The following is a 25,095-nucleotide window of genomic DNA, read 5'->3' on the forward strand; positions in this document are numbered from 1 at the left end:
CTTGATGGTTCCTGCATTCTGGGTCTACCTGGACTGCCATACAGTGTGCCATGGCGACTACCATGTTTGACTGTTGGTGTGATGGTCTCTTTGTGAAATGCTGTTAGTTTTACACCAGATGTAACTGTCATGGTCCCTGGTTCTCAGACCCTCAGTTTTTATGAGTTCATGTTTTCCATTGGTTTTGAGAATGATTTGTTTCTTTTGTTTACTATTTGCTGAATTGTTTCTTTAGATTAAGTCCCAGTAGTTAGAAGTTTAGAATTCTTGTCTGCTCTCTTTATGGTTTCCTTATAAAGCTTTATTATATTCCTCTATGTAGAGTTTCCAGTTCTTGTTAGTTTAATTTATTGTTGACTCTGAGGTTTTTTTTTTTAGTTAATTCTCTCTTATGTTCCATTCTGTTTCAGTTTTGTCTGCATTTGTTCTTGATTTTTCTATGTTTTCCTGTCTTGTCCTCCTTTCTTTCCCTGTGTCACAGGAATTCCATTCCCCTGTTCATCTATGTCTCACTTCCTGTTTTATTTTGGTAGTTGCCATTTTCTGTGTCATGCATTGTCTTGTGTATATAATGTCATCCCTTCATTACAGTTTCACAGACTTAAAATCAGTGGCAAGAAGCTGGTCTGACAGAATGCGATGGCCACGCTTTGTTTCATCTGGAAACAAATTCACCTGCACCTGTCACCTGCAAACAATTCAAAAGAGTCTCAATCTCCGATAGCCAGTAAGCAGACTGCACATGATAAAGTTCAGAACAATGTCCAAAGTTAAAGCCTGTCAGGCTGGTTTTTGGGAGAATTGAGAACAAGGATGAAAACAAAGAAACCTATGTGTGAAACAGAGTTGGAACAAACCTCCCATTAATTATTTCCATTGCAGAAAGAATGACACAAATATGTTTGTTTAAAGTCACTTTCACATTTTATCTGCAGAGACAAATACTGTTAAATGTATTCTATTTTAATTTATCAGATAGGCAAAATGACATCAATAAATCTCGTATATATTGTCTGAGGATCCCCTTGTCCTTTATTGTGCCATCCATATGCTGTCTGTTGCTCTGCGTTCCCCTGTGTTTCCCGAGTTCAACTCTTGGTGTGTCTCTGTTTAGGTTCCCTGGTTTAGCACTTTGCTATCTCCGAGTGATTTCTGATTCTCTGGACTAAGAAGCATTAAAGCTTGCTTAATGTTTAGTCCTGCATTTGAGTCTTCAAAACCTTAAGACACATAGTGCTTCATGACAGTAATGGGACTCAAACCTTACAAAGAGTTCAACTTTTGTCTCATCAGTCCACAGAATATTTCCCCACAAGTCTTGGGGATCATCAAGATGTTTTTTGGCTACTGTCAGATGAGCCTTTCAGTTCTTTTTGGTCAGCAGTGGTTTTGGCCTCAGAACTCTCCCACAGCTGCCATTTTTGCCCAATCTCTTTCTTATTGAACTCTGAACTTAACTGAGGAGAGTGAGGCCTGCAGTTCTTTACATATTGTTCTGGGTTCTTTTGTGACCTCCTGGATGAGCAGTCCATGTGCTCTTGACGTTATTTTGGTAGGCCGGCCACTCCTGGGAAGGTTCACCACTGTTCCCAGTGTTCTCCGTATGTCAATAATGCTCTCACTGTGGTTTGCTGGAGTCCCAAAGCCTTAGAAATGGCCTTACAAACCTTTCCAAACTGATAGAGGTCAATGACTTTGTTTCTCAGCTCCAGCTTCATCTTTTACATAGTACCAGGTAGGTTTGGATAGCTTTTTTCCCTTAATAAATGAAACCATCGTTTTGTATTTACTTGTGTTATCTTTGTCTAGTATTAACTTTTGTTTGATGATTTGAAATATGGTAGTATGACAATTATACAAAAAAGCTAAGAAACCAGGAAGGAGGCAAATACTTTTTAACAGGACTGTATAAGTCAGGCATAAAAACGATGGGAACCACTTCTGTACTTTAAGGGAGTGTATTAAGCGCAGTTTTAATTCATGTTACAGGAATGTGACACCCTCAACAAACTTTATCAGCCCAGCTGACGTACATTTCTGATATAACTCCCCCATGAATAAAGATATGAGTACGTTGCTTTTCAAAGTAGAGATCTCATAGCTGCTGTAAGAGAAAGTTCCTAAATACATAAAGACCAGCAGACTTTTGGGAGAATTTTCACCAGCGCACATCTGAAAACATCATGATGACAAAATTGCTGTGGAGCTGTGCAGCAGTGATGACTCTGTTTGTAACAGGTAGGAGATTTTGTTTTTGTGCTTGGGTTCAAAGGAGAACAACTTATGTAGTCATTTTCAGAAATACTTTGAAATGTGTAACACCCTTTTTATTACTGTGAAAAAAAGCATCAAGAGAAATTTACAAAAAACTTAACTCATACCTTCAGTGTTGTGATTTATTTTTCTACACCTGCAAATCAACAGATGAGGATACTGTTTAGCACTGTTTCTGATGGGTGTGATTTCACAAAATCAGTGCATTTAGACTACTGTTCAAGAGCCATATACCACTATTTTTCCAAATTTTTATTAAAATACCCTTAAAAGGCATGAAGATAAACAGTAACAGAGTTTTTCCTGGTTCAAAATGTTTTTTTTGGAGGGTGACTGGGCACAAAAGCACGATTGGTCCACATATAGCAAAGACTCTGTATTACCTTATTTAACAGAAGTCTGTCCAGTTTCCTCTTATTTCTGACCATTTGATAAACAAAAATGTAAGCTTAAGCAGCAAAGGCTAAAAGACTAATAAGTTTATGCCATGTCAAGGCATCTGCCATCCGTCCATTCACAAGTCACAAGAATCGCTTCTCCTTTTACAGTATAGGTGAGAATTTAATCAATCTTGCCTGTAAAGGGTCTTTACCCAAATAGGTTCAGGTCACATTTGTCATTCTCAGGTGAGTTGTGATCCGACTGTGAGCTGGATGAACTACGACATCGTTAATGTTCTGGTGAACATTGCAGGGTTATGGAAAAAAAAAAAAAGATCACCACCAAGTAAAAAAGTCTAAGTCTGGAAGAAAACAGGCCTTTATCAGACCTGCAGCCAGCAAACAGTGTCAGTTTCCTGGCCAGTGACACCATTATGATGTGGATTCTCAAACCTTTCAAGGGTTTAAGAAAAAGTTCACTCCCTGCTGTCACCCAGAATTTATTATTTATTTATTTTATCAGTCACTAACAATAAAAAAGGATCCAGCTGAATTTTAGTGAAATAAGTGTCAGCATGATAGTGTCAGCAAACTCGCCTTTGTGTGTTTACCCTGTTCCTCAATGCCAGTGGTTCCTCCACAGTTTAGGAACTACTGCCTTAAACTAAAGGGCCGCTAAAAAAAAAAAAAAAACTTGTTAGGAGTGATCATCTTTATCACATCATGAAGCATTTCTATTCTAATGCAATCAGTCTTTTTTAAGATAACAAAGCCCCCATCCGTTGAGCACGAGGGGTCTGAAAATGAAACAAACCAAAGTGATGTGTTAGAAAATGCTATCCTAATGAAAAAATATTTTTTATGAGTGCTGTTGCATCCTTTCATTAGTGTTTCACAGACTTATAGAATCAACAGTTTGTTGTTCCATCTTGAGGTCTGTCACCTGCATATAATGCAAACAATTCAAAACAGTTTCCTCAATCTTTATTGATGTGTTACAAAGCTTTTTGTGGTTTTGAGTTCATGAGAAAGCTAAAAACCTAAAATAGTCTAAGAAAAGAACCAGTAAACACACTGCAGATGATAAAGATCAAAGTTAAAACCTGTCATGCTGGTTTTAGATGAACTGGGGACAAAGGCCAAAACAAAGCAACCTATGTGTGAAACAGAGTTGGAAAAAAAACCTCCCATCAAATATTTCCATTGCAGAAAGAATGGCACAAATGTTTTTGTGTAAAGTTACCTTCACATTGTATCTGCAAAAACAAGTTACTGTTAAATGTATTCAGCTGTAATTTTTCAGATAAGACAAAGGACATTCGTATATCTCAAACCTGAGCAAATACAAGCATAACTATCTGTAAGTGGCCCAAAAATAGGAGTGCCACTTTGCATAGCTCTAATCGGTGCTTTTCATCAGCAGCCAATGCACCTTGACAGGTTAACAAAACAAGTTATACTTGTGTACTCTGTGATTAAAGCAGGTGAATTTTTTGATAAAGATGTAATTAAATGGAGTCAGATATTTGATATTGTTGATTAAAAGTTTCTGATACTTTGTGACACTTTTTTATTGCTCTCCTTTCCCACAGTTGAATCCCTCACCTGTGAAACATGTGATATCGAGGTCGTTGGCTACTGCCTACGCACGGTTCCTGTAAATTGTACAGAATCTCAGACCGACTGCTACACCGCAGTTGCGAGTAAGAGAAACACCCTGAACTTTCAGTGCCATAGCTACAGAGGAACAATGAATTAAAAAGCGTATTCAATTTGATGTCTTTGAATAGTGGTTAAACTTTCCATTGAACTGGTTACTGTGTTAAAAAGCAGCTTAGAGACAGAAATTCAGAGTTCAACGTGCTGTTATTACTGGCACAAATATATTTATACTGTAAGGTTAACACTTGTTTGAACTCACTAGTGACTCATAAATCACTAATATTCAGGACTTACCAGAATATTTTTGTATTCATACATACACAAAAAGTTATATTGGCAGAGATAGTGCTAATAGATGTTTTTAAATGGCAACATTTTGCAGGTTTTTCACATGAAGATTATCAAGTTTAAACATCTGTCTAAAAGTATCAGCATCAGCATTCAAATTATGTGAATTTAAAGTAGGTAAAGGAAAGGAACACAGCCAGGATTTTAGAAATACAACAATCACAGATCTAATTAATTCAGTAACTGATAATATTTTTTGTCTCTGAATGAAAACACTCCAAATATGATATATAAATATTAAACACAAAAAATGACTTTAATTTATTTAACATATTTTAAAAAAAATAAAAGCAAACAAAAAATTTCATGCAAAAAATCTGCAAATTAGTCATGTGTTTTAGAAATAATGTACACACAAAAGAATTATATAATGGGCACACATGACATCTATAAATGTTTATGAATGAAAAATGAGAATGTGAAATACTTTAAATTAAATATTAATAATAATAATAATAATATGCAAAGAATTAAAATAGGTGTAAACAAAGAATACAGAATTTTAAATGTAAATAATTTTTTAAATTTAAGGATCAGGTGATTTTCTGTATATATAGGGTCAGGTGTCTTCATGAATATCATATCAAGAGGACCAAAATAAAATTTGATTGACACAAATAGGTCAAAATAGGCTCAGGTTCAAGGTTCAAGGAAAATGTCTGACATCCAAACCACTTTGTATATTACATGCAGCATTTGGCTGTTACATGAAATATAATATTAGTGACAATTGATGCTCATATTTAAATCTGTATATTTGTGTCCAAAGAATTATGTGAGATAGCTATAGATAAACAAGCCGAAGATAAACTCTCCTCCTCTCTCAGAGTTTTCCGGTGACCTGTTGCGCATCCATGAACGAGGCTGCATAGAACAAGAAGCGTGCAAAAATGAGACGGGCTCCATATTGTCTCTGAACTACACCATCACCAGGACGTGCTGCAGCACCAACCTGTGCAATGGAGCTGCCTCCATCCAGGCCGGCTTGACTGCAGCTCTGTGTGCTGCCCTCGTGGCAGTTTGGAGCCAGTGGATCCTTTAAAGACGAGAGGAAGACACTAAACAGTGTCACGTTTAATTCACATTTCATAAGCAATCACTTTTTAACCTTCAATTTCTTAAATACAATTCAAATAACATTTCTAATATGTAGGTGTCCCTGTGATACTATAATGTGCTCAAAATGACAACTTTTTCTGTAAGGGCAAATGACAGGGGGGTATATGAAAAGTTGATAATTGATACTACTGTACATATGTTTTTTCTATGTAGAGCTCATAAATTTGACACATTGTAATGTCAGCTGTTATTTAATGCTGATTTTAAGGAAAATAAAGTCTTATGTTAATTATTCATCCATCCATCTGTCCATCCATCCATCTTTTTCTTCTTCACCCTGGACTGGCTGCCACTCTATAGCAGACCCATGGTGATTATGATGACAAGTTATTTAATTTTGGGTCCTTGTGTATAAGTCCCTTTATGTTTTGCTATGTATTATTCATGTTCAGTTCAATTCCGTTTTATTTCAGTCACCTCAAGGTGCTTTATATTGTAAGCTAAAGACCCTACGACAACAGTTGTAGTTATTGCTGCTGTTATTACAGTAGCAAAAGAAAATCATGCTGTGGAAAATCTCCCTTTCTTAATGAGTTCAGGGTCACCCCCATAAACTAAAGCAAATATGAAAAAATTTCTCTCTGACCTTCTTATCTTGGTGTTGCTGTACAATAAGTATATTTAATAAAGCCTTGCAAAAATTAACCTTCATACTCCAGTGTTGTAGTCAAGACCACTTAACCCAAGACCAATTCAAGACCAAGACCAGAGTGTATCATGACCGAGACAGACAAAGACTTTTAGGGTCCGAAACCAAGTCAAGACCAATTCAAGAACAATATCAGAGTGTATCAATTCAATTCAATTCAATTTTATTTATAAAATGATGACAAAATTAATTGACACATTTGTCAACGAATGAAAACAAGATGAAAATGCTTGGCAGGGACGACATCCAATCAGAACTGATTTAATTTGGTGACAGGGCGGGACAAGTTAGGAAAGCATCCAATCAAACGCACAGTTGCACAAATTTGCTCTAAACCCGGGAAGACCAAACTAGCCTGTGATTTGTCTTTACTTCTGATAGAACTAAGTTATGTAAACAATGTCAGCAGGGAGAAAGAGAAGAGCCGATGTATGGACACATTTGTCCTTTGACATTGTAACAAACAAAACGATGTGTAAACCATGTGGGGCGACTATCTCGGGTAAAAACACGGCAAATCTTAAACGACATCTGCAAACCAGTCACCCAGATCTCCATGCAAAGGTAAGCATTTTAATGTCATGCAGGGTAAAGTGTTTTTCCCAGTTTAGCGTTTATGTTTAGAGAAAATCTCCACACCGCGGTGGATTAGCCTTTCCTAATCTTAGTCCTGAACACTGCCCTGTACCTTTCAGAGCGTGTCCTGCTGTAAAATGCTCTATTATCTCGCAAGGAATGATGAGGTGTGTGTGAAGCAGGTAAAACGCTAATGTTAATATTATTAATAATATTCCATAACTTTTAATAAATGTTTAATTTTGTTTAAGTGTGTATAATGACTAATTCAAGGGAACTGAAAAAAAAGCATTTACATTTTACACCCTTTATATTTTAGTCGACTAAATCGACTGTAGATTTAGTCAAATATATTCTTATGATAATTTGTCGACTAAAACTAGACTAAAACTAAGACTATTCAGATGACTCAATTATGACTAAAACTAAATTACATTTTCGTCAAAAGACCATGACTAAAACTAAATCAAAATTTGCTGTCAAAATTAACACTGCTACAGAGTGGAGTAGAAACAAAGTAAATAAGGTGAATAAAAAGAAACGGTGCATTATGGGACACCCTCCCCCCCAGCAGCCTAGGCCTATAGCAGCATAACTAAGGGGTGGTTCAGAGTCACCTTATCCAGCCCTAACTATAAGCTTCATCATAAAGGAAAGTTTTAAGCCTAATCTTAAAAATAGAGAGGCTGTCTGTCTCCCTAATCCAAGCTGGGAGCTGGTTCCACAGAAGAGGGGCCTGAAAGCTGAAGGAACCACAAGTAAGCCAGCAGTCTGAGAGCGAAGCGCTCTATTGGGGTGATATGGTACTATAAGGTCTTTGAGATAAGATGGGGCCTAATTATTCAAGACCTTGTATGTGAGGAGAAGTATTTTAAATTCAATTCTAGATTTAACAGGGAGCCAATGAAGAGAAGCCAATGTGGCTTCTCTTCATCAAGCCCAAGGGTCCGAAAGCAAGTCGAGACTAAGATTGAGGGAGGGTGAGAAATAAACTATAAACTATAAATAAACTATCTTTATTTAATACAATAACTTAAGTATATTGTATTAAAATCTTTAACATAAGGTTCTATAGGCTGATAAATCTAGCATGCACAAAATGATAAAGACAGAACTAAAGACAGCTTCACCTCACATGTTGCATCGCTTGTTTCTTGCTAAATAGTGATGATCATGAGCTTATTAGTCATGATCATCACCGGGAATACAGTCAATGCTATGACATGGTGATGTGTTCACATATTTTCATGTTTTTTTATGGCTGTGGTTATTGGTCATGAATGTATAATTCTCCTGAATTCAGACAGTTAAGTGTGGTGGTGAACTAGATTAATTTGTAGCTTCTTTGATTCTTAATGAAGTTTAATTCTCTTTGGCTTGTGCAGTGCAGCCAATCAATGGTAATAAAATATAACACTTTCTTTCTGTACTTCACATATTACAGTAACATGTGAACTGTGATGGATCATGAGCTGGAAGAGCTACTATGTCACTGATGTCCTGGTTTAAAAACCCAACTTTGAGCATCAAATGCATTTCAGTAGCAAAACTGCATTAATTTAATATCTGTGATGTAGAATAACATAAACAAGCATTGGTATCTGTTTTTTGAGAAAACTTCAAAAAGTGTATTTTGGGTCTTTGGTATAATAGATTGATGGTCAAAATAAGTTATATTGTATAAAAAAACAACAACTTTTTTTTTCTTTCCAACATTTTGATGACAAGCTCATCTTCTTGCTCAGATTCTTTATGTTTGAAAAGGTTTTTCTAATATAGTAATTTTTAACGATTGTGAATGAAGGTTATATTTGTAGAAATAAAAGTCAATAGTCTAAATCAATATTATTTTAACTAAAGTAATTAAAGACTGATCAAACACACCAGAAGATATGGGAACTTTCCAGAAACATTCTTAGAATAATGACATCAGTAAGATAAGCATCTACATTGCATAAAAATTGAGTCAGTGATCTTTAAGCACAGTGACAGCAGAGTCATGCACATCATCAGCCTCACAATGGCCACTCCAGCTCTGAATGTTTTTTTAAACTCACCTTAACTAATCACAAGGTTTGTAAAACCAGTTCTGAGTTCTCAGTAAAAGTAGCCAAATGAAAGCTAACCTTTAAGTTGGGTGTGCCTTTTGTTATTTTCAAAAATTTTAGGAATAACGCCAAGTCAGTGCAGTCACCACTGTCTTTGTCCAAAATAAAGACAATTCATCATCATGGAGCTACAGCCACCACTCAAGAGGTCGAGCAGGTCACCTACTAATCAGAAGGTTGGTGGTTTGATCCCTGGCTGCTCCAGTCTGCATGCCAAAGTAACATACTGAACAACATACTGGACCCCAAGCTGCTCTCCGATGTGTTCATTGGAGTATGAATGTTACATAGAAACCACTTAGGTGTAGAAGAAAGTGCTTGGGTGAATGAGGCATGTTGTATAAAGTGCTTTGAGTGCTCGAGTAGAAAAGTACTAGGAAGGCAGTCCATTTACCATTACAAAATAAAACACAGCATTCAGCTTTTCATGTATTTTGAAACAGGGTTTTTTGGAGACCTGAAATGTAAATGTGCCTTTAAAGCACTTTGGATCAACTTCTGTTGTTTAAATGTGCTATATAAATGAAATAGACGTAACAGTCAACGCAAAGGGTTATTATATTCAGACATAATGTATTCATAGTTCATATCTGAGGTATATTTTTTCAGTTCGAATAAATAAGTGGGCTGAAAATATTATTTGAATGTCTGAATATATAATATATAAGGATTGTGACATTGGGCTCTGTCTCTGTGCTGGGGCTCCTTCCACCGCCCATCAGTTCTTTTGCTGCTTGTTCCGGGACAAAGTTCTCTTTTTCATGGTTTTTTATGTCTTTATATAAGTTGGTGGTGTTGTCACAGCAGAAAATGTCCTTCCAAAACGCATCACTCTTTGCAGTTTTTTCATTTACAACTGTAAAGTACCTTTACAAGTTACTCCACTTTCTCACACACTGCAGCCTGAATAGCACTGCTCAGTGTTGCTGAGTCACATCACCGCAGGACAGCGCAGGGAGGAGGGGGTGGAGCGAAGTGTTCCTGCATGAGAGGAGCACAGTGTGTTCTGTGGTGCCGACCAAGACAATCCCAAATCCCTCTTGTGGGTAAAATTTGAAATAGACTAAAGTTATGAATGGCTCTGTATGCAATTTTAACTTACAAATTGACTTTGATGAGCTCTGCTTGACGGTTGTCAGATTGGCTGAGTGATCTAAGGTGCCAAACTCAAGAATGAAATCCTTCCATATTGAAGGGCATCTGTTCCCAAGTTGGAGATGTAGGTCCAACTCCTGAAGAGCTTTTTTTTTTTTTTGCCGCCTTCAGATTTCATTCCAATTGTTGGATAGCACTGGGCATGAGTTCAAATTCTACTTGTAACAGAGGCTTTATGTGTCATTCTTCTTTCTAGTATATTGTTAGAGAAGCTGGTTAGCTCAGCTGATAGAATGTGATTATTTTAATCTCAGAGTTGTGGGTTTGAGGCCACATTTGGTGGTGATTTGCTGAAACAGTAACAGGGAACCTTAAAGAAGCCATACATTCCATAACAGAACTTTTAACTTGCTATAGCAGGTTATTAGTTCAAGCCCAAAATTCTGGTTAAACTGTGGCTTTGGAGATCACTTAGAATGTAAAATAGACAAATAGTTAAGAAGGTGGTTTGAGTTGTGAAAGAAAAATTGTGTTAGCCCCTGCAGCCAGAATGTAGCTTCCACGGGCAATATTACCACAGCAGAATTTGTTTCTTCTGCGTTTTTAAAAAAGAGTCTAGATATTGTTCTTACAGACATTAGGTCTTTGCCAGTCTTACTGCCCAAGGCACTTTAAGAGCGTACTGGATGACTGAGTGCTTTGGCTGTATTAAGTGTTTGTCTGTTCTCATAGCCCAGGGGTTGGCAACCCGGGCTATGAGACCCGGAGCTGCATGCAACTCATTCAGGCTTAATCTGCGGCTCTGTGCGGCTCACGGAAGTAAATTATAAGTATCCAATTGAAGTGTATTTTATTTTTGTCAGTTCGGTTTTTGTTATAGTTTTAAACTGGAACATTATTGTGATCTTGAAATATTAAAATAAAATCCATCCATCCATCCATTCTCTTCCGCTTATCCGGGGCCGGGTCGCGGGGGCAGGAGCCTAAGCAGACAAGCCCAGGCTTCCCTCTCCCCAGCCACCTCCTCCAGCTCATCTGGAGGGACCCCAAGGCGTTCCCAGGCCAGCCGAGAGATATAATCTCTCCAGCGTGTCCTGGGTCTACCACGGGGCCTCCTCCCAGAAAGACATGCCCAGAACGCCTCACCCAAGAGGCGGCCAGGAGGCATCCTTATCAGATGCCCGAGCCACCTCAACTGGCTCCTTTTGATGAGAAGGAGCAGTGGCTCTACTCTGAGCCCCTCCTGGATGGCTGCACTCCTCACCTTATCTCTAAGGGAGAGGCCAGCCACCCTTCGAAGGAAACTCATTTCTGCCGCTTGTATTCGTGATCTTATTCTTTCGGTCACTACCCAAAGCTCATGACCTTAGGTGAAGGTAGGAACGTAGATTGACCGGTAAATCGAGAGCTTCGCTTTTACACTAAGCTCCCTCTTCACCACGACAGACCGGTGCAGCATCCGCATCACTGCAGAAGCAGCCCCGATCCGTCTGTCGATCTCCTGCTCCCTTCTCCCATCACTCGTGAACAAGACCCCAAGATACTTGAACTCCTCCACTTGGGGCAAGACCTCATTCCTGAGCTGGAGAGGGCACTCCACCCTTTCTGGCTGAGGACTATGGCCTCAGACTTAGAGGTGCTGATTCTCATGCTGGCCGCTTCACACTCGGCTGCGAACCGTTCCACTGTGAGCTGGAGGCCACCCCCTGATGAAGCCAACAGGACCGCATCATCCGCAAAGAGCAGAGATCAGACTCTGAGGCCACCAAGGAAGAAGCCTTCCACCACCTGGCTATGCCTAGAAATTCTGTCCATAAAAATTATGAACAGAATCGGTGACAAAGGGCAGCCCTGACGGAGTCCAACACCCACAGGAAAGGAATCCGACTTATTATCGGCTATACGGACCAAGCTCTCACTGCGGTTGTCTGGCCCGCAATAACGGGCCAAACACCCCATACTCCCGCAGGACCTCCCAAAGGATACCCCAAGGGACCCCGAATGCCTTCTCCAAGTCCACAAAGCACATGTAGACTGGTTAGGCAAACTTCCACGTACACTCGAATATCCTTGAGAGGATAAAGAGCTGGTCCAGTGTTCCGCGACCAGGACGAAAACCGCATTATTCCTCCTGAATCCGAGGTTCGACTAATGGATGGGCTCCAAAAAGGGTGGGTACTCTGAACTGTCATTCGGCGCATAAGCGCAAACAACGGTCAGGACCCGTTCCCCGGCCCGAAGGCACAGGGAAACTACCCTCTTCTTCACCGGTGAAAACTCCGACGTACAGGCAGCAAGCCGGGGGGATACAAGAATACCCACCCCAGCTCGGCCATTTCTAACAGAGTGTAACTCCAGACTGGAACAAAGTCCAGCCCTTCTCCAGGAGACTGGATTCAGAGCCCAGGCCATGCATTGAGGTGAGCCCAACTATATCTAGCTGGTATCTCAACCTCACGCCGGAAAGCTACAAAATTCTGTATTCATACAGGGTGCAATGACCCATAGAGAAACAGATAAATTTGCATGCAACTTTCATAAGGCTTTTATGGGGCTCGAACCCATGACCATGAGATTAAGAGTCTCATGCTCTGCCGACTGAGCTAGCCGGGCGTGGGCTGTGAACTTTGAATTCGCCAGTTGAAGTCTTAGCCCCTGCAGTCCCTGAGTACCTTCCAGGGGCTATATCAAGAGTCTCGGGTCTCCATTCCGGCTTATTTCGACTTTACTACGTTTTGGTCCACATCACAGAACATGCTGTGACTTTACAAAAACATGCATACAGCACTTTTGATACTATGGTCTTAGGTTTTAGCCCCTGCAGTCCCTTCCAGGGGCTATATCAAGAGTCTCGGGTCTCCATCCCGGACTTTTTGGAGCACCCGAAAACTGCCGGTAGAGCATGAGATTAAGAGTCTCATGCTCTACCGGCTGAGCTAGCCGGGCGTGGGCTGTGTGACTCTTGGCCAACGGAGTCGAACTTTGAATTCGCCAGTTGAGGTCTTAGCCCCTGCAGTCCCTGGGTACCTTCCAGGGGCTATATCAAGAGTCTCGGGTCTCCATCCCGGACTTTTTGGAGCACCCGAAACCTGCATACACCGCCGATGGAGGGATCTTCTTCTGGGGGAGGTTGAAAGAGGAAGCAAAGAAAATGTAGAGCATTCTCAAACTTTCAGGCCATCTTCTCAAGCCGTTGCAGCATTGTCCTCTTTATAATCTGACAATCTCGGAGCTCCTGTACTCATGTATCATTGAAATGGCCGGAAAGCTACAAAATTCTGTATTCATACAGGGTGCAATGACCCATAGGGAAACAGATAAATTTGCATGCAACTTTCATGAACTCTGAAGCAAGAGCACACCTGCATGTCAGGAGTGGGATTTGAACCCACGCCTCCAATTGGAGACCAGAAGTCCCTACATTGTGGAAGGAGCTCATCCTTGAGTCTGGCGCCTTAGACCACTCGGCCATCCTGACAGGCTGCGGGAGGTGCTCGGCGACATTACTATGCATGCTACAACTGCATACAAAGCCGTACATAACTTTGGCTTATTTCGTTTTGGTCCACATCACAGAACATGCTGTGACTTTACAAAAACATGCATACAGCACTTTTGATACTATGCTACTGTGCAGTGCTCTTGTCTGGATTATGTGTTTTACTGCTTGAGCAGCTTCCTTCAGATACTGCTCAAACAAGTGAAAGGAACACTTTTTAATCAGAGTATGGCCTCAAGTCAATTAAACTTCTGGGATATTGATCTGGTCAGTGAAGTAGCAGAGGGGGTTGTTTATCTCTTTCAGCTGCTTTGGTGTTAAGGAAATTAACGCCAGCTGCACTAGAGGGGCAACAGTGAGACAACCCCCACAACAGAAATGGTTTTGCAGGTGGAGGCCACTGACTCCCCGCCCCCCTCCTCATCAATACTGGTTGTTTTTTCACTAGTTTTGCATTTGGCCAGGGTGGAGCAGATTCCAGGAGATAGGCAGTTACTCTAGAGGAGGAGGACAGGGCTGCAGAGGATTGTTAACCCATCAGCGGGACGGGTATCTGCTCCTTTGCGCAAGGAGGAACAGGATGAGCAGTCTTAATCCACCCCCTATGCAGTTCCTCGCGATGCACAACAATGCCTGGCCTCATGTAGAAAAGGTATGCAGACACCCTTGACTGACCTCCCACACTTGGCGGATCCAAATCCAATGCCTCAAGAGCTTCATCGCCCAACGTGGGGCTCAAACCCACGAACCTGAGATTAAGAGTCTCATGCTCTTCCGACTGAGCTCGCTGGGCTCCTCCCTCTGCGTTTTAGCTCACTGTTCACTACTATGTCCGCCTGGTTAGCCATCACCAGTTTGTCCGTCAGTATCTGGAGGTCCCACACTTGGCACAGAAGTTCCGCCGTATTATGCCAGCCACTTGGTTATGTATGCTCCATGCATGCCCTGACTCTTTGCATCCTGCTGCCTATCTGTAGAAACCTTTGTCGTATTTGTAATACACTACATTGCCATACGTATTCACTCACCCATCCACATCACTGAATTCAGGTGTTGCAGTCACTTCCACGGCCTTGGGTGTATCAAACCAAGCACCTAAACATACAGACTGCTTCTTCAAACATTTGTGAAAGAATGAGTCGCTCTCAGAAGCTCAGTGAATTCCAGCGTGGTACTGTGATAGGACGCCACCTGTGCAACTGATGCAGTTGTGAAATTTCATTGTTGCTAAGTATTTGAAAGTGAACCGTTGCTGGTATTATAACAAATTGGAAGCACATCGGGCACAACAATATTGCAGAATCAAACTCACGCATCCATCTACTGTGGAGGAGCACCCTCCCCAAGTACAGTGATTTATCTGCAACACATGTCTTTTTACAGCTTCCTACATCAGCAAGGAAGACTGCTCAAGAGCACCATCTGCCCAACGTGGGACTCCAACCCACGACCCTGAGATTAAAAGTCTCATGCGCTTCCGACTGAGCTAGCTAGGCTCCTCTCTTCGCTTTACTTCACTGGCTGAGGTCTGAGCCCCTGCAGCCAAAAACGTGGCTTCCACGGGCAATATTACCACTTTGGTGGTATGACTTCATGAAGTGGCAGCATCTGAATCTGCAGCAGACTTTATTGGAGAGTCTGCATTTTTCAAAAAGAGCCTAGATATTGTTCTTACAGACATTAGGTCTTTGCCAGTCTTACTGCCCAAGGCACTTTCAGAGCGTACTGGATGACTGAGTGCTTTGGCTGTATTAAGTGTTTAAGCTGCTGACATTTGTCTGTTCTCATAGTCGGTGCCAGGAGACCTATCCATGTTTGTGAGCGTTCATATGCTAAGCCTTGTTTTCCCCTCAAACTTGAAGATTGTCCAAAAGCTCTATCGCCCAACGTGGGGCTCGAACCCACGACCCTGAGATTAAGAGTCTCATGCTCTACCGACTGAGCTAGCCGGGCGTGGGCTGCGTGACTCTTGGCCAACGGAGTCGAACTTTGAATTCGCCAGTTGAGGTCTTAGCCCCTGCAGTCCCTGGGTACCTTCCAGGGGCTATATCAAGAGTCTCGGGTCTCCATCCCGGACTTTTTGGAGCACCCGAAACCTGCATACACCGCCGATGGAGGGATCTTCTTCTGGGGGAGGTTGAAAGAGGAAGCAAAGAAAATGTAGAGCATTCTCAAACTTTCAGGCCATCTTCTCAAGCCGTTGCAGCATTGTCCTCTTTATAATCTGACAATCTCGGAGCTCCTGTACTCATGTATCATTGATATGGCCGGAAAGCTACAAAATTCTGTATTCATACAGGGTGCAATGACCCATAGGGAAACAGATAAATTTGCACGCAACTTTCAAGAACTCTGAAGCAAGAGCACACCTGCATGTCAGGAGTGGGATTTGAACCCACGCCTCCAATTGGAGACCAGAAGTCCCTACATTGTGGAAGGAGCTCATCCTTGAGTCTGGCGCCTTAGACCACTCGGCCATCCTGACAGGCTGCGGGAGGTGCTCGGCGACATTACTATGCATGCTACAACTGCATACAAAGCCGTACATAACTTTGGCTTATTTCGTTTTGGTCCACATCACAGAACATGCTGTGACTTTACAAAAACATGCATACAGCACTTTTGATACTATGCTACTGTGCAGTGCTCTTGCCTGGATTATGTGTTTTACTGCTTGAGCAGCTTCCTTCAGATACTGCTCAAACAAGTGAAAGGAACACTTTTTAATCAGAGTATGGCCTCAAGTCAATTAAACCTCTGGGATATTGATCTGGTCAGTGAAGTAGCAGAGGGGGTTGTTTATCTCTTTCAGCTGCTTTGGTGTTAAGGAAATTAACGCCAGCTGCACTAGAGGGGCAACAGTGAGACAACCCCCACAACAGAAATGGTTTTGCAGGTGGAGGCCACTGACTCCCCGCCCCCCTCCTCATCAATACTGGTTGTTTTTTCACTAGTTTTGCATTTGGCCAGGGTGGAGCAGATTCCAGGAGATAGGCAGTTACTCTAGAGGAGGAGGACAGGGCTGCAGAGGATTGTTAACCCATCAGCGGGACGGGTATCTGCTCCTTTGCGCAAGGAGGAACAGGATGAGCAGTCTTAATCCACCCCCTATGCAGTTCCTCGCGATGCACAACAATGCCTGGCCTCATGTAGAAAAGGTATGCAGACACCCTTGACTGACCTCCCACACTTGGCGGATCCAAATCCAATGCCTCAAGAGCTTCATCGCCCAACGTGGGGCTCAAACCCACGAACCTGAGATTAAGAGTCTCATGCTCTTCCGACTGAGCTCGCTGGGCTCCTCCCTCTGCGTTTTAGCTCACTGTTCACTACTATGTCCGCCTGGTTAGCCATCACCAGTTTGTCCGTCAGTATCTGGAGGTCCCACACTTGGCACAGAAGTTCCGCCGTATTATGCCAGCCACTTGGTTATGTATGCTCCATGCATGCCCTGACTCTTTGCATCCTGCTGCCTATCTGTAGAAACCTTTGTCGTATTTGTAATACACTACATTGCCATACGTATTCACTCACCCATCCACATCACTGAATTCAGGTGTTGCAGTCACTTCCACGGCCTTGGGTGTATCAAACCAAGCACCTAAACATACAGACTGCTTCTTCAAACATTTGTGAAAGAATGAGTCGCTCTCAGAAGCTCAGTGAATTCCAGCGTGGTACTGTGATAGGACGCCACCTGTGCAACAATGCAGTTGTGAAATTTCATTGTTGCTAAGTATTTGAAAGTGAACCGTTGCTGGTATTATAACAAATTGGAAGCACATCGGGCACAACAATATTGCAGAATCAAACTCACGCATCCATCTACTGTGGAGGAGCACCCTCCCCAAGTACAGTGATTTATCTGCAACACATGTCTTTTTACAGCTTCCTACATCAGCAAGGAAGACTGCTCAAGAGCACCATCTGCCCAACGTGGGACTCCAACCCACGACCCTGAGATTAAAAGTCTCATGCGCTTCCGACTGAGCTAGCTAGGCTCCTCTCTTCGCTTTACTTCACTGGCTGAGGTCTGAGCCCCTGCAGCCAAAAACGTGGCTTCCACGGGCAATATTACCACTTTGGTGGTATGACTTCATGAAGTGGCAGCATCTGAATCTGCAGCAGACTTTATTGGAGAGTCTGCATTTTTCAAAAAGAGCCTAGATATTGTTCTTACAGACATTAGGTCTTTGCCAGTCTTACTGCCCAAGGCACTTTCAGAGCGTACTGGATGACTGAGTGCTTTGGCTGTATTAAGTGTTTAAGCTGCTGACATTTGTCTGTTCTCATAGTCGGTGCCAGGAGACCTATCCATGTTTGTGAGCGTTCATATGCTAAGCCTTGTTTTCCCCTCAAACTTGAAGATTGTCCAAAAGCTCTATCGCCCAACGTGGGGCTCGAACCCACGACCCTGAGATTAAGAGTCTCATGCTCTACCGACTGAGCTAGCCGGGCGTGGGCTGTGTGACTCTTGGCCAACGGAGTCGAACTTTGAATTCGCCAGTTGAGGTCTTAGCCCCTGCAGTCCCTGGGTACCTTCCAGGGGCTATATCAAGAGTCTCGGGTCTCCATCCCGGACTTTTTGGAGCACCCGAAACCTGCATACACCGCCGATGGAGGGATCTTCTTCTGGGGGAGGTTGAAAGAGGAAGCAAAGAAAATGTAGAGCATTCTCAAACTTTCAGGCCATCTTCTCAAGCCGTTGCAGCATTGTCCTCTTTATAATCTGACAATCTCGGAGCTCCTGTACTCATGTATCATTGAAATGGCTGGAAAGCTACAAAATTCTGTATTCATACAGGGTGCAATGACCCATAGGGAAACAGATAAATTTGCACGCAACTTTCAAGAACTCTGAAGCAAGAGCACACCTGCATGTCAAGATTCAAGAAGTTTATTGTCATGTACACCGCAAAACACTGTGGTTATGCTGAGCAATGAAATTCTTACTTGCGACTGCTTTACAAACAATTGAAATAAGCAACTAAGTTAAAATAAAATTAAGAACTAGTATATTAGGAAAGTAAAAGTAGAAAATAAAAATAAATAAATAATAAAGCAAGTGCAATATACAGATATATACAGATGAAAAAGGCAGTAATCACAGTTTGGTAATCAGTCAGTGGTTCAGTAGCCTGATGGCCTTGCTGGATGATGTGTTTACTGCTTGAGCAGCTTCCTTCAGATACTGCTCAAACAAGTGAAAGGAACACTTTTATCAGAGTATGGCCTCAAGTCAGTTAAACTTCTGGGATAGTGATCTGGTCAGTGAAGTAGCAGAGGGGGTTGTTTATCTCTTTCAGCTGCTTTGGTGTTAGGAAATTAACGCCACTGCACTAGAGGGGCAACAGTGAGACAACCCCCACAACAGAAATGGTTTTGCAGGTGGAGGCCACTGACTCCCCGCCCCCCTCCTCATCAATACTGGTTGTTTTTTCACTAGGTTTTGCATTTGGCCAGGGTGGAGCAGATTCCAGGAGATAGGCAGTTAACTCTAGAGGAGGAGGACAGGGCTTGCAGAGGATTGTTAACCCCTCAGCCGGGACAGGTATCTGCTCCTTGCGCAAGGAGGAACAGGATGAGCAGTCTTAATCCACCCCTATGCAGTCCTCGCGATGCACAACAATGCCTGGCCTCATGTAGAAAAGGTATGCAGACACCCTTGACTGACCTCCCACACTTGGCGGATCCAAATCCAATGCCTCAAGAGCTTCATCGCCCAACGTGGGGCTCAAACCCACGAACCTGAGATTAAGAGTCTCATGCTCTTCCGACTGAGCTCGCTGGGCTCCTCCCTCTGCGTTTTAGCTCACTGTTCACTACTATGTCCGCCTGGTTAGCCATCACCAGTTTGTCCGTCAGTATCTGGAGGTCCCACACTTGGCACAGAAGTTCCCGCCGTATTATGCCAGCCACTTGGTTATGTATGTTCCATGCATGCCCTGACTCTTTGCATCCTGCTGCCTATCTGTAGAAACCTTGTCGTATTTGTAATACACTACATTGCCATACGTATTCACTCACCCATCCACATCACTGAATTCAGGTGTTGCAGTCACTTCCACGGCCTTGGGTGTATGCAAATTGCAGGGATCTAATGTGTCCGGAATGGATCCTTTAATATGGGACATGACCATCCTCTCAAAGCACTTCATTACAATGAAGTGAGTGCAATGGGACGATATCATTCAAAGAGGTTGTGTTGGTTGTCTTGGGGAGGGCACTATAGTGGTGGACTTGAAGCATGTGGGCACAGATGATTGGGAGAGGACAAATTAAAAATATCTGTAAAAACCTCGGCCACTCTGAAGAGCAGACCCTCAGAGCACGGCCAGGGATGTTGTCGGGGCCAGGTGCTTTTCGGGGTTGGTCTTCCTCAGGGCCTGCACACCTCAGTCGATGTTACATGGGTGAAGAGCTCTGTGTTGCCTCCGGTAGTAGAATCTCTCTACGTTGGATGGAGTTGAGGTGTCAAGCGAGCATAGAACTGGTTCAACTCATCTGGTAGGGCGTTGTTGCAGGCTGTGATCCTGCTGTTCCTCTGCTGAAGTCAGTGATGTGTTGCAAGCCCTGCCACATGCGTCGGGAATCAGAGTGTTTGTAATATCCCTCCAGCTTCAGTCTGTACTGCCTCTTGGCTTCCCTGATGGATCTACGTAGGTCATATCTGGTCTTCTGTAGCCCTCCGTGTCACCAGAGGCAAATGCAGTTGAGCGTGCATGCAGCATGGAGCGTACCTCACAGTTCATCCATGGTTTCTGGTTGGGATATATCTTGCAGCATTTGGTGGGGACAATATCATCAACGCATGTGCTGATATAACTGGTAACCACTGATGCATATTCCTCTAAATCCACAGAACTGTCCTCTCTCAGAGCAGCATTCTTAAACACATCCCAGTTTGTGGCATTAAAGCAGTTCTGAAGCACCAGATCAGTCTCTTCACTCCAAACTTAATGCTTTTAATTGCTGGGGGGGCTTGTTTGAGGAGCTGCCTGTACTTTGGATAGAGGAACACAGAAATATGGTCGGACTGTCCAAAATGTGGGCGGGGCACAGCCTTGTATGCATCCTTCACATTGCTGTACACGTGATCCAGAATGTTGTTATTCCTTGTGGGAAAGCTCACATGTTGATGGAACTTAGGGAGAACAGTCCTGAGGCTGCAATTGTTAAAATCCCCGGCAACAACAAACACAGCATCTGGGTGGGCGGTCTCATGTTTGCTGATGATGTCGTGCAGTACTCCTAGCGCTGTGGTCCGATCGGCTCGCGGCGGGATATAAACAGCCAGCATTAACACAGCACTGAACTCCCTCGGTAAATAAAAGGGTCTGCACTTCACCATCAACACTTCGATGTCAGTACAACAGTGTTTCTCCACCACCTGAACGTCCACACACCATCGCTTGTTGACATAAACACATACACCGCCACCTTTGTTTTTACCCGAGGCAGATGTGCGGTCTCCGCGGTGCACTGAGTGGGTCTGTAGTTGAATGGCCGAGTCCGGCGTAGTTGCAGTGATCCAGGTTTCCGTGAAGATCAGAGCACAGCACTCCCTGATCTCCCGCTGCAGTCCCTGGGTACCTTCCAGGGCCTATATCAAGAGTCTCGGGTCTCCATCCCGGACTTTTTGGAGCACCCGAAACCTGCATACACCCGCCGATGGAGGGATCTTCTTCTGGGGGAGGTTGAAAGAGGAAGCAAAGAAAATGTAGAGCATTCTCAAACTTCCAGGCCATCGCAGCATTGTCCTCTTTATAATCTGACAATCTCGGAGCTCCTGTACTCATGTATCATTGAATGGCCGGAAAGCTACAAAATTCTGTATTCATACAGGGTGCAATGACCCATAGGGAAACAGATAAATTTGCACGCAACTTTCAAGAACTCTGAAGCAAGAGCACACCTGCATGTCAGGAGTGGGATTTGAACCCACGCCTCCAATTGGAGACCAGAAGTCCCTACATTGTGGAAGGAGCTCATCCTTGAGTCTGGCGCCTTAGACCACTCGGCCATCCTGACAGGCTGCGGGAGGTGCTCGGCGACATTACTATGCATGCTACAACTGCATACAAAGCCGTACATAACTTTGGCTTATTTCGTTTTGGTCCACATCACAGAACATGCTGTGACTTTACAAAAACATGCATACAGCACTTTTGATACTATGCTACTGTGCAGTGCTCTTGCCTGGATTATGTGTTTTACTGCTTGAGCAGCTTCCTTCAGATACTGCTCAAACAAGTGAAAGGAACACTTTTTAATCAGAGTATGGCCTCAAGTCAATTAAACTTCTGGGATATTGATCTGGTCAGTGAAGTAGCAGAGGGGGTTGTTTATCTCTTTCAGCTGCTTTGGTGTTAAGGAAATTAACGCCAGCTGCACTAGAGGGGCAACAGTGAGACAACCCCCACAACAGAAATGGTTTTGCAGGTGGAGGCCACTGACTCCCCGCCCCCCTCCTCATCAATACTGGTTGTTTTTTCACTAGTTTTGCATTTGGCCAGGGTGGAGCAGATTCCAGGAGATAGGCAGTTACTCTAGAGGAGGAGGACAGGGCTGCAGAGGATTGTTAACCCATCAGCGGGACAGGTATCTGCTCCTTTGCGCAAGGAGGAACAGGATGAGCAGTCTTAATCCACCCCCTATGCAGTTCCTCGCGATGCACAACAATGCCTGGCCTCATGTAGAAAAGGTATGCAGACACCCTTGACTGACCTCCCACACTTGGCGGATCCAAATCCAATGCCTCAAGAGCTTCATCGCCCAACGTGGGGCTCAAACCCACGAACCTGAGATTAAGAGTCTCATGCTCTTCCGACTGAGCTCGCTGGGCTCCTCCCTCTGCGTTTTAGCTCACTGTTCACTACTATGTCCGCCTGGTTAGCCATCACCAGTTTGTCCGTCAGTATCTGGAGGTCCCACACTTGGCACAGAAGTTCCGCCGTATTATGCCAGCCACTTGGTTATGTATGCTCCATGCATGCCCTGACTCTTTGCATCCTGCTGCCTATCTGTAGAAACCTTTGTCGTATTTGTAATACACTACATTGCCATACGTATTCACTCACCCATCCACATCACTGAATTCAGGTGTTGCAGTCACTTCCACGGCCTTGGGTGTATCAAACCAAGCACCTAAACATACAGACTGCTTCTTCAAACATTTGTGAAAGAATGAGTCGCTCTCAGAAGCTCAGTGAATTCCAGCGTGGTACTGTGATAGGACGCCACCTGTGCAACAAATGCAGTTGTGAAATTTCATTGTTGCTAAGTATTTGAAAGTGAACCGTTGCTGGTATTATAACAAATTGGAAGCACATCGGGCACAACAATATTGCAGAATCAAACTCACGCATCCATCTACTGTGGAGGAGCACCCTCCCCAAGTACAGTGATTTATCTGCAACACATGTCTTTTTACAGCTTCCTATATCAGCAAGGAAGACTGCTCAAGAGCACCATCTGCCCAACGTGGGACTCCAACCCACGACCCTGAGATTAAAAGTCTCATGCGCTTCCGACTGAGCTAGCTAGGCTCCTCTCTTCGCTTTACTTCACTGGCTGAGGTCTGAGCCCCTGCAGCCAAAAACGTGGCTTCCACGGGCAATATTACCACTTTGGTGGTATGACTTCATGAAGTGGCAGCATCTGAATCTGCAGCAGACTTTATTGGAGAGTCTGCATTTTTCAAAAAGAGCCTAGATATTGTTCTTACAGACATTAGGTCTTTGCCAGTCTTACTGCCCAAGGCACTTTCAGAGCGTACTGGATGACTGAGTGCTTTGGCTGTATTAAGTGTTTAAGCTGCTGACATTTGTCTGTTCTCATAGTCGGTGCCAGGAGACCTATCCATGTTTGTGAGCGTTCATATGCTAAGCCTTGTTTTCCCCTCAAACTTGAAGATTGTCCAAAAGCTCTATCGCCCAACGTGGGGCTCGAACCCACGACCCTGAGATTAAGAGTCTCATGCTCTACCGACTGAGCTAGCCGGGCGTGGGCTGCGTGACTCTTGGCCAACGGAGTCGAACTTTGAATTCGCCAGTTGAGGTCTTAGCCCCTGCAGTCCCTGGGTACCTTCCAGGGCCTATATCAAGAGTCTCGGGTCTCCATCCCGGACTTTTTGGAGCACCCGAAACCTGCATACACCGCCGATGGAGGGATCTTCTTCTGGGGGAGGTTGAAAGAGGAAGCAAAGAAAATGTAGAGCATTCTCAAACTTCCAGGCCATCGCAGCATTGTCCTCTTTATAATCTGACAATCTCGGAGCTCCTGTACTCATGTATCATTGAAATGGCCGGAAAGCTACAAAATTCTGTATTCATACAGGGTGCAATGACCCATAGGGAAACAGATAAATTTGCATGCAACTTTCATGAACTCTGAAGCAAGAGCACACCTGCATGTCAGGAGTGGGATTTGAACCCACGCCTCCAATTGGAGACCAGAAGTCCCTACATTGTGGAAGGAGCTCATCCTTGAGTCTGGCGCCTTAGACCACTCGGCCATCCTGACAGGCTGCGGGAGGTGCTCGGCGACATTACTATGCATGCTACAACTGCATACAAAGCCGTACATAACTTTGGCTTATTTCGTTTTGGTCCACATCACAGAACATGCTGTGACTTTACAAAAACATGCATACAGCACTTTTGATACTATGCTACTGTGCAGTGCTCTTGCCTGGATTATGTGTTTTACTGCTTGAGCAGCTTCCTTCAGATACTGCTCAAACAAGTGAAAGGAACACTTTTTAATCAGAGTATGGCCTCAAGTCAATTAAACTTCTGGGATATTGATCTGGTCAGTGAAGTAGCAGAGGGGGTTGTTTATCTCTTTCAGCTGCTTTGGTGTTAAGGAAATTAACGCCAGCTGCACTAGAGGGGCAACAGTGAGACAACCCCCACAACAGAAATGGTTTTGCAGGTGGAGGCCACTGACTCCCCGCCCCCCTCCTCATCAATACTGGTTGTTTTTTCACTAGTTTTGCATTTGGCCAGGGTGGAGCAGATTCCAGGAGATAGGCAGTTACTCTAGAGGAGGAGGACAGGGCTGCAGAGGATTGTTAACCCATCAGCGGGACGGGTATCTGCTCCTTTGCGCAAGGAGGAACAGGATGAGCAGTCTTAATCCACCCCCTATGCAGTTCCTCGCGATGCACAACAATGCCTGGCCTCATGTAGAAAAGGTATGCAGACACCCTTGACTGACCTCCCACACTTGGCTGATCCAAATCCAATGCCTCAAGAGCTTCATCGCCCAACGTGGGGCTCAAACCCACGAACCTGAGATTAAGAGTCTCATGCTCTTCCGACTGAGCTCGCTGGGCTCCTCCCTCTGCGTTTTAGCTCACTGTTCACTACTATGTCCGCCTGG

At 43.6% G+C, this 25,095-nt stretch overlaps 1 protein-coding gene and 15 non-coding genes across 16 annotated transcripts; 1 reads left to right on the forward strand and 15 right to left on the reverse strand.

Moving 5' to 3' along the window:
- Nucleotides 1–2,111: 2,111 nt before the first annotated feature.
- LOC115787576 (sperm acrosome membrane-associated protein 4-like) lies at nucleotides 2,112–5,706 on the forward strand. The gene is made up of 3 exons (XM_030740318.1): nucleotides 2,112–2,238; nucleotides 4,247–4,357; nucleotides 5,492–5,706. The coding sequence occupies exons 1-3, from the start codon at nucleotides 2,184–2,186 to the stop codon at nucleotides 5,704–5,706; spliced, it is 381 nt and encodes a 126-aa protein (XP_030596178.1). The 5' UTR covers nucleotides 2,112–2,183.
- Nucleotides 5,707–13,578: 7,872 nt separating this feature from the next.
- trnal-caa (transfer RNA leucine (anticodon CAA)) lies at nucleotides 13,579–13,689 on the reverse strand. Its single transcript has 2 exons — nucleotides 13,652–13,689; nucleotides 13,579–13,624 (listed from the first exon to the last, which is right to left on the reverse strand). It is a non-coding gene; the product is annotated as a tRNA-Leu (tRNA).
- Nucleotides 13,690–14,430: 741 nt separating this feature from the next.
- trnak-cuu (transfer RNA lysine (anticodon CUU)) lies at nucleotides 14,431–14,503 on the reverse strand. Its single transcript has one exon. It is a non-coding gene; the product is annotated as a tRNA-Lys (tRNA).
- A 630-nt stretch (nucleotides 14,504–15,133) lies between these two features.
- Nucleotides 15,134–15,206, reverse strand: trnak-uuu (transfer RNA lysine (anticodon UUU)). Its single transcript has one exon. It is a non-coding gene; the product is annotated as a tRNA-Lys (tRNA).
- Nucleotides 15,207–15,590: 384 nt separating this feature from the next.
- On the reverse strand, nucleotides 15,591–15,663 carry trnak-cuu (transfer RNA lysine (anticodon CUU)). The gene has a single exon. It is a non-coding gene; the product is annotated as a tRNA-Lys (tRNA).
- Nucleotides 15,664–16,084: 421 nt separating this feature from the next.
- Nucleotides 16,085–16,195, reverse strand: trnal-caa (transfer RNA leucine (anticodon CAA)). Its single transcript has 2 exons — nucleotides 16,158–16,195; nucleotides 16,085–16,130 (listed from the first exon to the last, which is right to left on the reverse strand). It is a non-coding gene; the product is annotated as a tRNA-Leu (tRNA).
- A 741-nt stretch (nucleotides 16,196–16,936) lies between these two features.
- Nucleotides 16,937–17,009, reverse strand: trnak-cuu (transfer RNA lysine (anticodon CUU)). Its single transcript has one exon. It is a non-coding gene; the product is annotated as a tRNA-Lys (tRNA).
- Nucleotides 17,010–17,638: 629 nt separating this feature from the next.
- Nucleotides 17,639–17,711, reverse strand: trnak-uuu (transfer RNA lysine (anticodon UUU)). The gene has a single exon. It is a non-coding gene; the product is annotated as a tRNA-Lys (tRNA).
- Nucleotides 17,712–18,095: 384 nt separating this feature from the next.
- trnak-cuu (transfer RNA lysine (anticodon CUU)) lies at nucleotides 18,096–18,168 on the reverse strand. Its single transcript has one exon. It is a non-coding gene; the product is annotated as a tRNA-Lys (tRNA).
- Nucleotides 18,169–19,429: 1,261 nt separating this feature from the next.
- Nucleotides 19,430–19,502, reverse strand: trnak-cuu (transfer RNA lysine (anticodon CUU)). The gene has a single exon. It is a non-coding gene; the product is annotated as a tRNA-Lys (tRNA).
- Nucleotides 19,503–21,630: 2,128 nt separating this feature from the next.
- Nucleotides 21,631–21,741, reverse strand: trnal-caa (transfer RNA leucine (anticodon CAA)). The gene is made up of 2 exons: nucleotides 21,704–21,741; nucleotides 21,631–21,676 (listed from the first exon to the last, which is right to left on the reverse strand). It is a non-coding gene; the product is annotated as a tRNA-Leu (tRNA).
- Nucleotides 21,742–22,482: 741 nt separating this feature from the next.
- trnak-cuu (transfer RNA lysine (anticodon CUU)) lies at nucleotides 22,483–22,555 on the reverse strand. The gene has a single exon. It is a non-coding gene; the product is annotated as a tRNA-Lys (tRNA).
- A 630-nt stretch (nucleotides 22,556–23,185) lies between these two features.
- Nucleotides 23,186–23,258, reverse strand: trnak-uuu (transfer RNA lysine (anticodon UUU)). Its single transcript has one exon. It is a non-coding gene; the product is annotated as a tRNA-Lys (tRNA).
- A 384-nt stretch (nucleotides 23,259–23,642) lies between these two features.
- Nucleotides 23,643–23,715, reverse strand: trnak-cuu (transfer RNA lysine (anticodon CUU)). The gene has a single exon. It is a non-coding gene; the product is annotated as a tRNA-Lys (tRNA).
- A 408-nt stretch (nucleotides 23,716–24,123) lies between these two features.
- On the reverse strand, nucleotides 24,124–24,234 carry trnal-caa (transfer RNA leucine (anticodon CAA)). Its single transcript has 2 exons — nucleotides 24,197–24,234; nucleotides 24,124–24,169 (listed from the first exon to the last, which is right to left on the reverse strand). It is a non-coding gene; the product is annotated as a tRNA-Leu (tRNA).
- A 741-nt stretch (nucleotides 24,235–24,975) lies between these two features.
- trnak-cuu (transfer RNA lysine (anticodon CUU)) lies at nucleotides 24,976–25,048 on the reverse strand. The gene has a single exon. It is a non-coding gene; the product is annotated as a tRNA-Lys (tRNA).
- Between the last annotated feature and the right edge of the window lie 47 nt (nucleotides 25,049–25,095).

Source organism: Archocentrus centrarchus, chromosome 11 (assembly GCF_007364275.1).
Source record: "Archocentrus centrarchus isolate MPI-CPG fArcCen1 chromosome 11, fArcCen1, whole genome shotgun sequence".
NCBI classification, from domain to species: Eukaryota; Metazoa; Chordata; class Actinopteri; order Cichliformes; family Cichlidae; genus Archocentrus; species Archocentrus centrarchus.

Bases quoted from the DNA above. Each gene is read 5' to 3' on its own strand.
- LOC115787576 (XM_030740318.1), top strand. From the start codon at position 2,184: ATGATGACAAAATTGCTGTGGAGCTGTGCAGCAGTGATGACTCTGTTT. The intron at 2,239-4,246 runs GTAGGAGATTTT...CCTTTCCCACAG, and splicing joins GATGACTCTGTTTGTAACAG to TTGAATCCCTCACCTGTGAA. The intron at 4,358-5,491 runs GTAAGAGAAACA...CTCCTCTCTCAG, and splicing joins CTGCTACACCGCAGTTGCGA to AGTTTTCCGGTGACCTGTTG.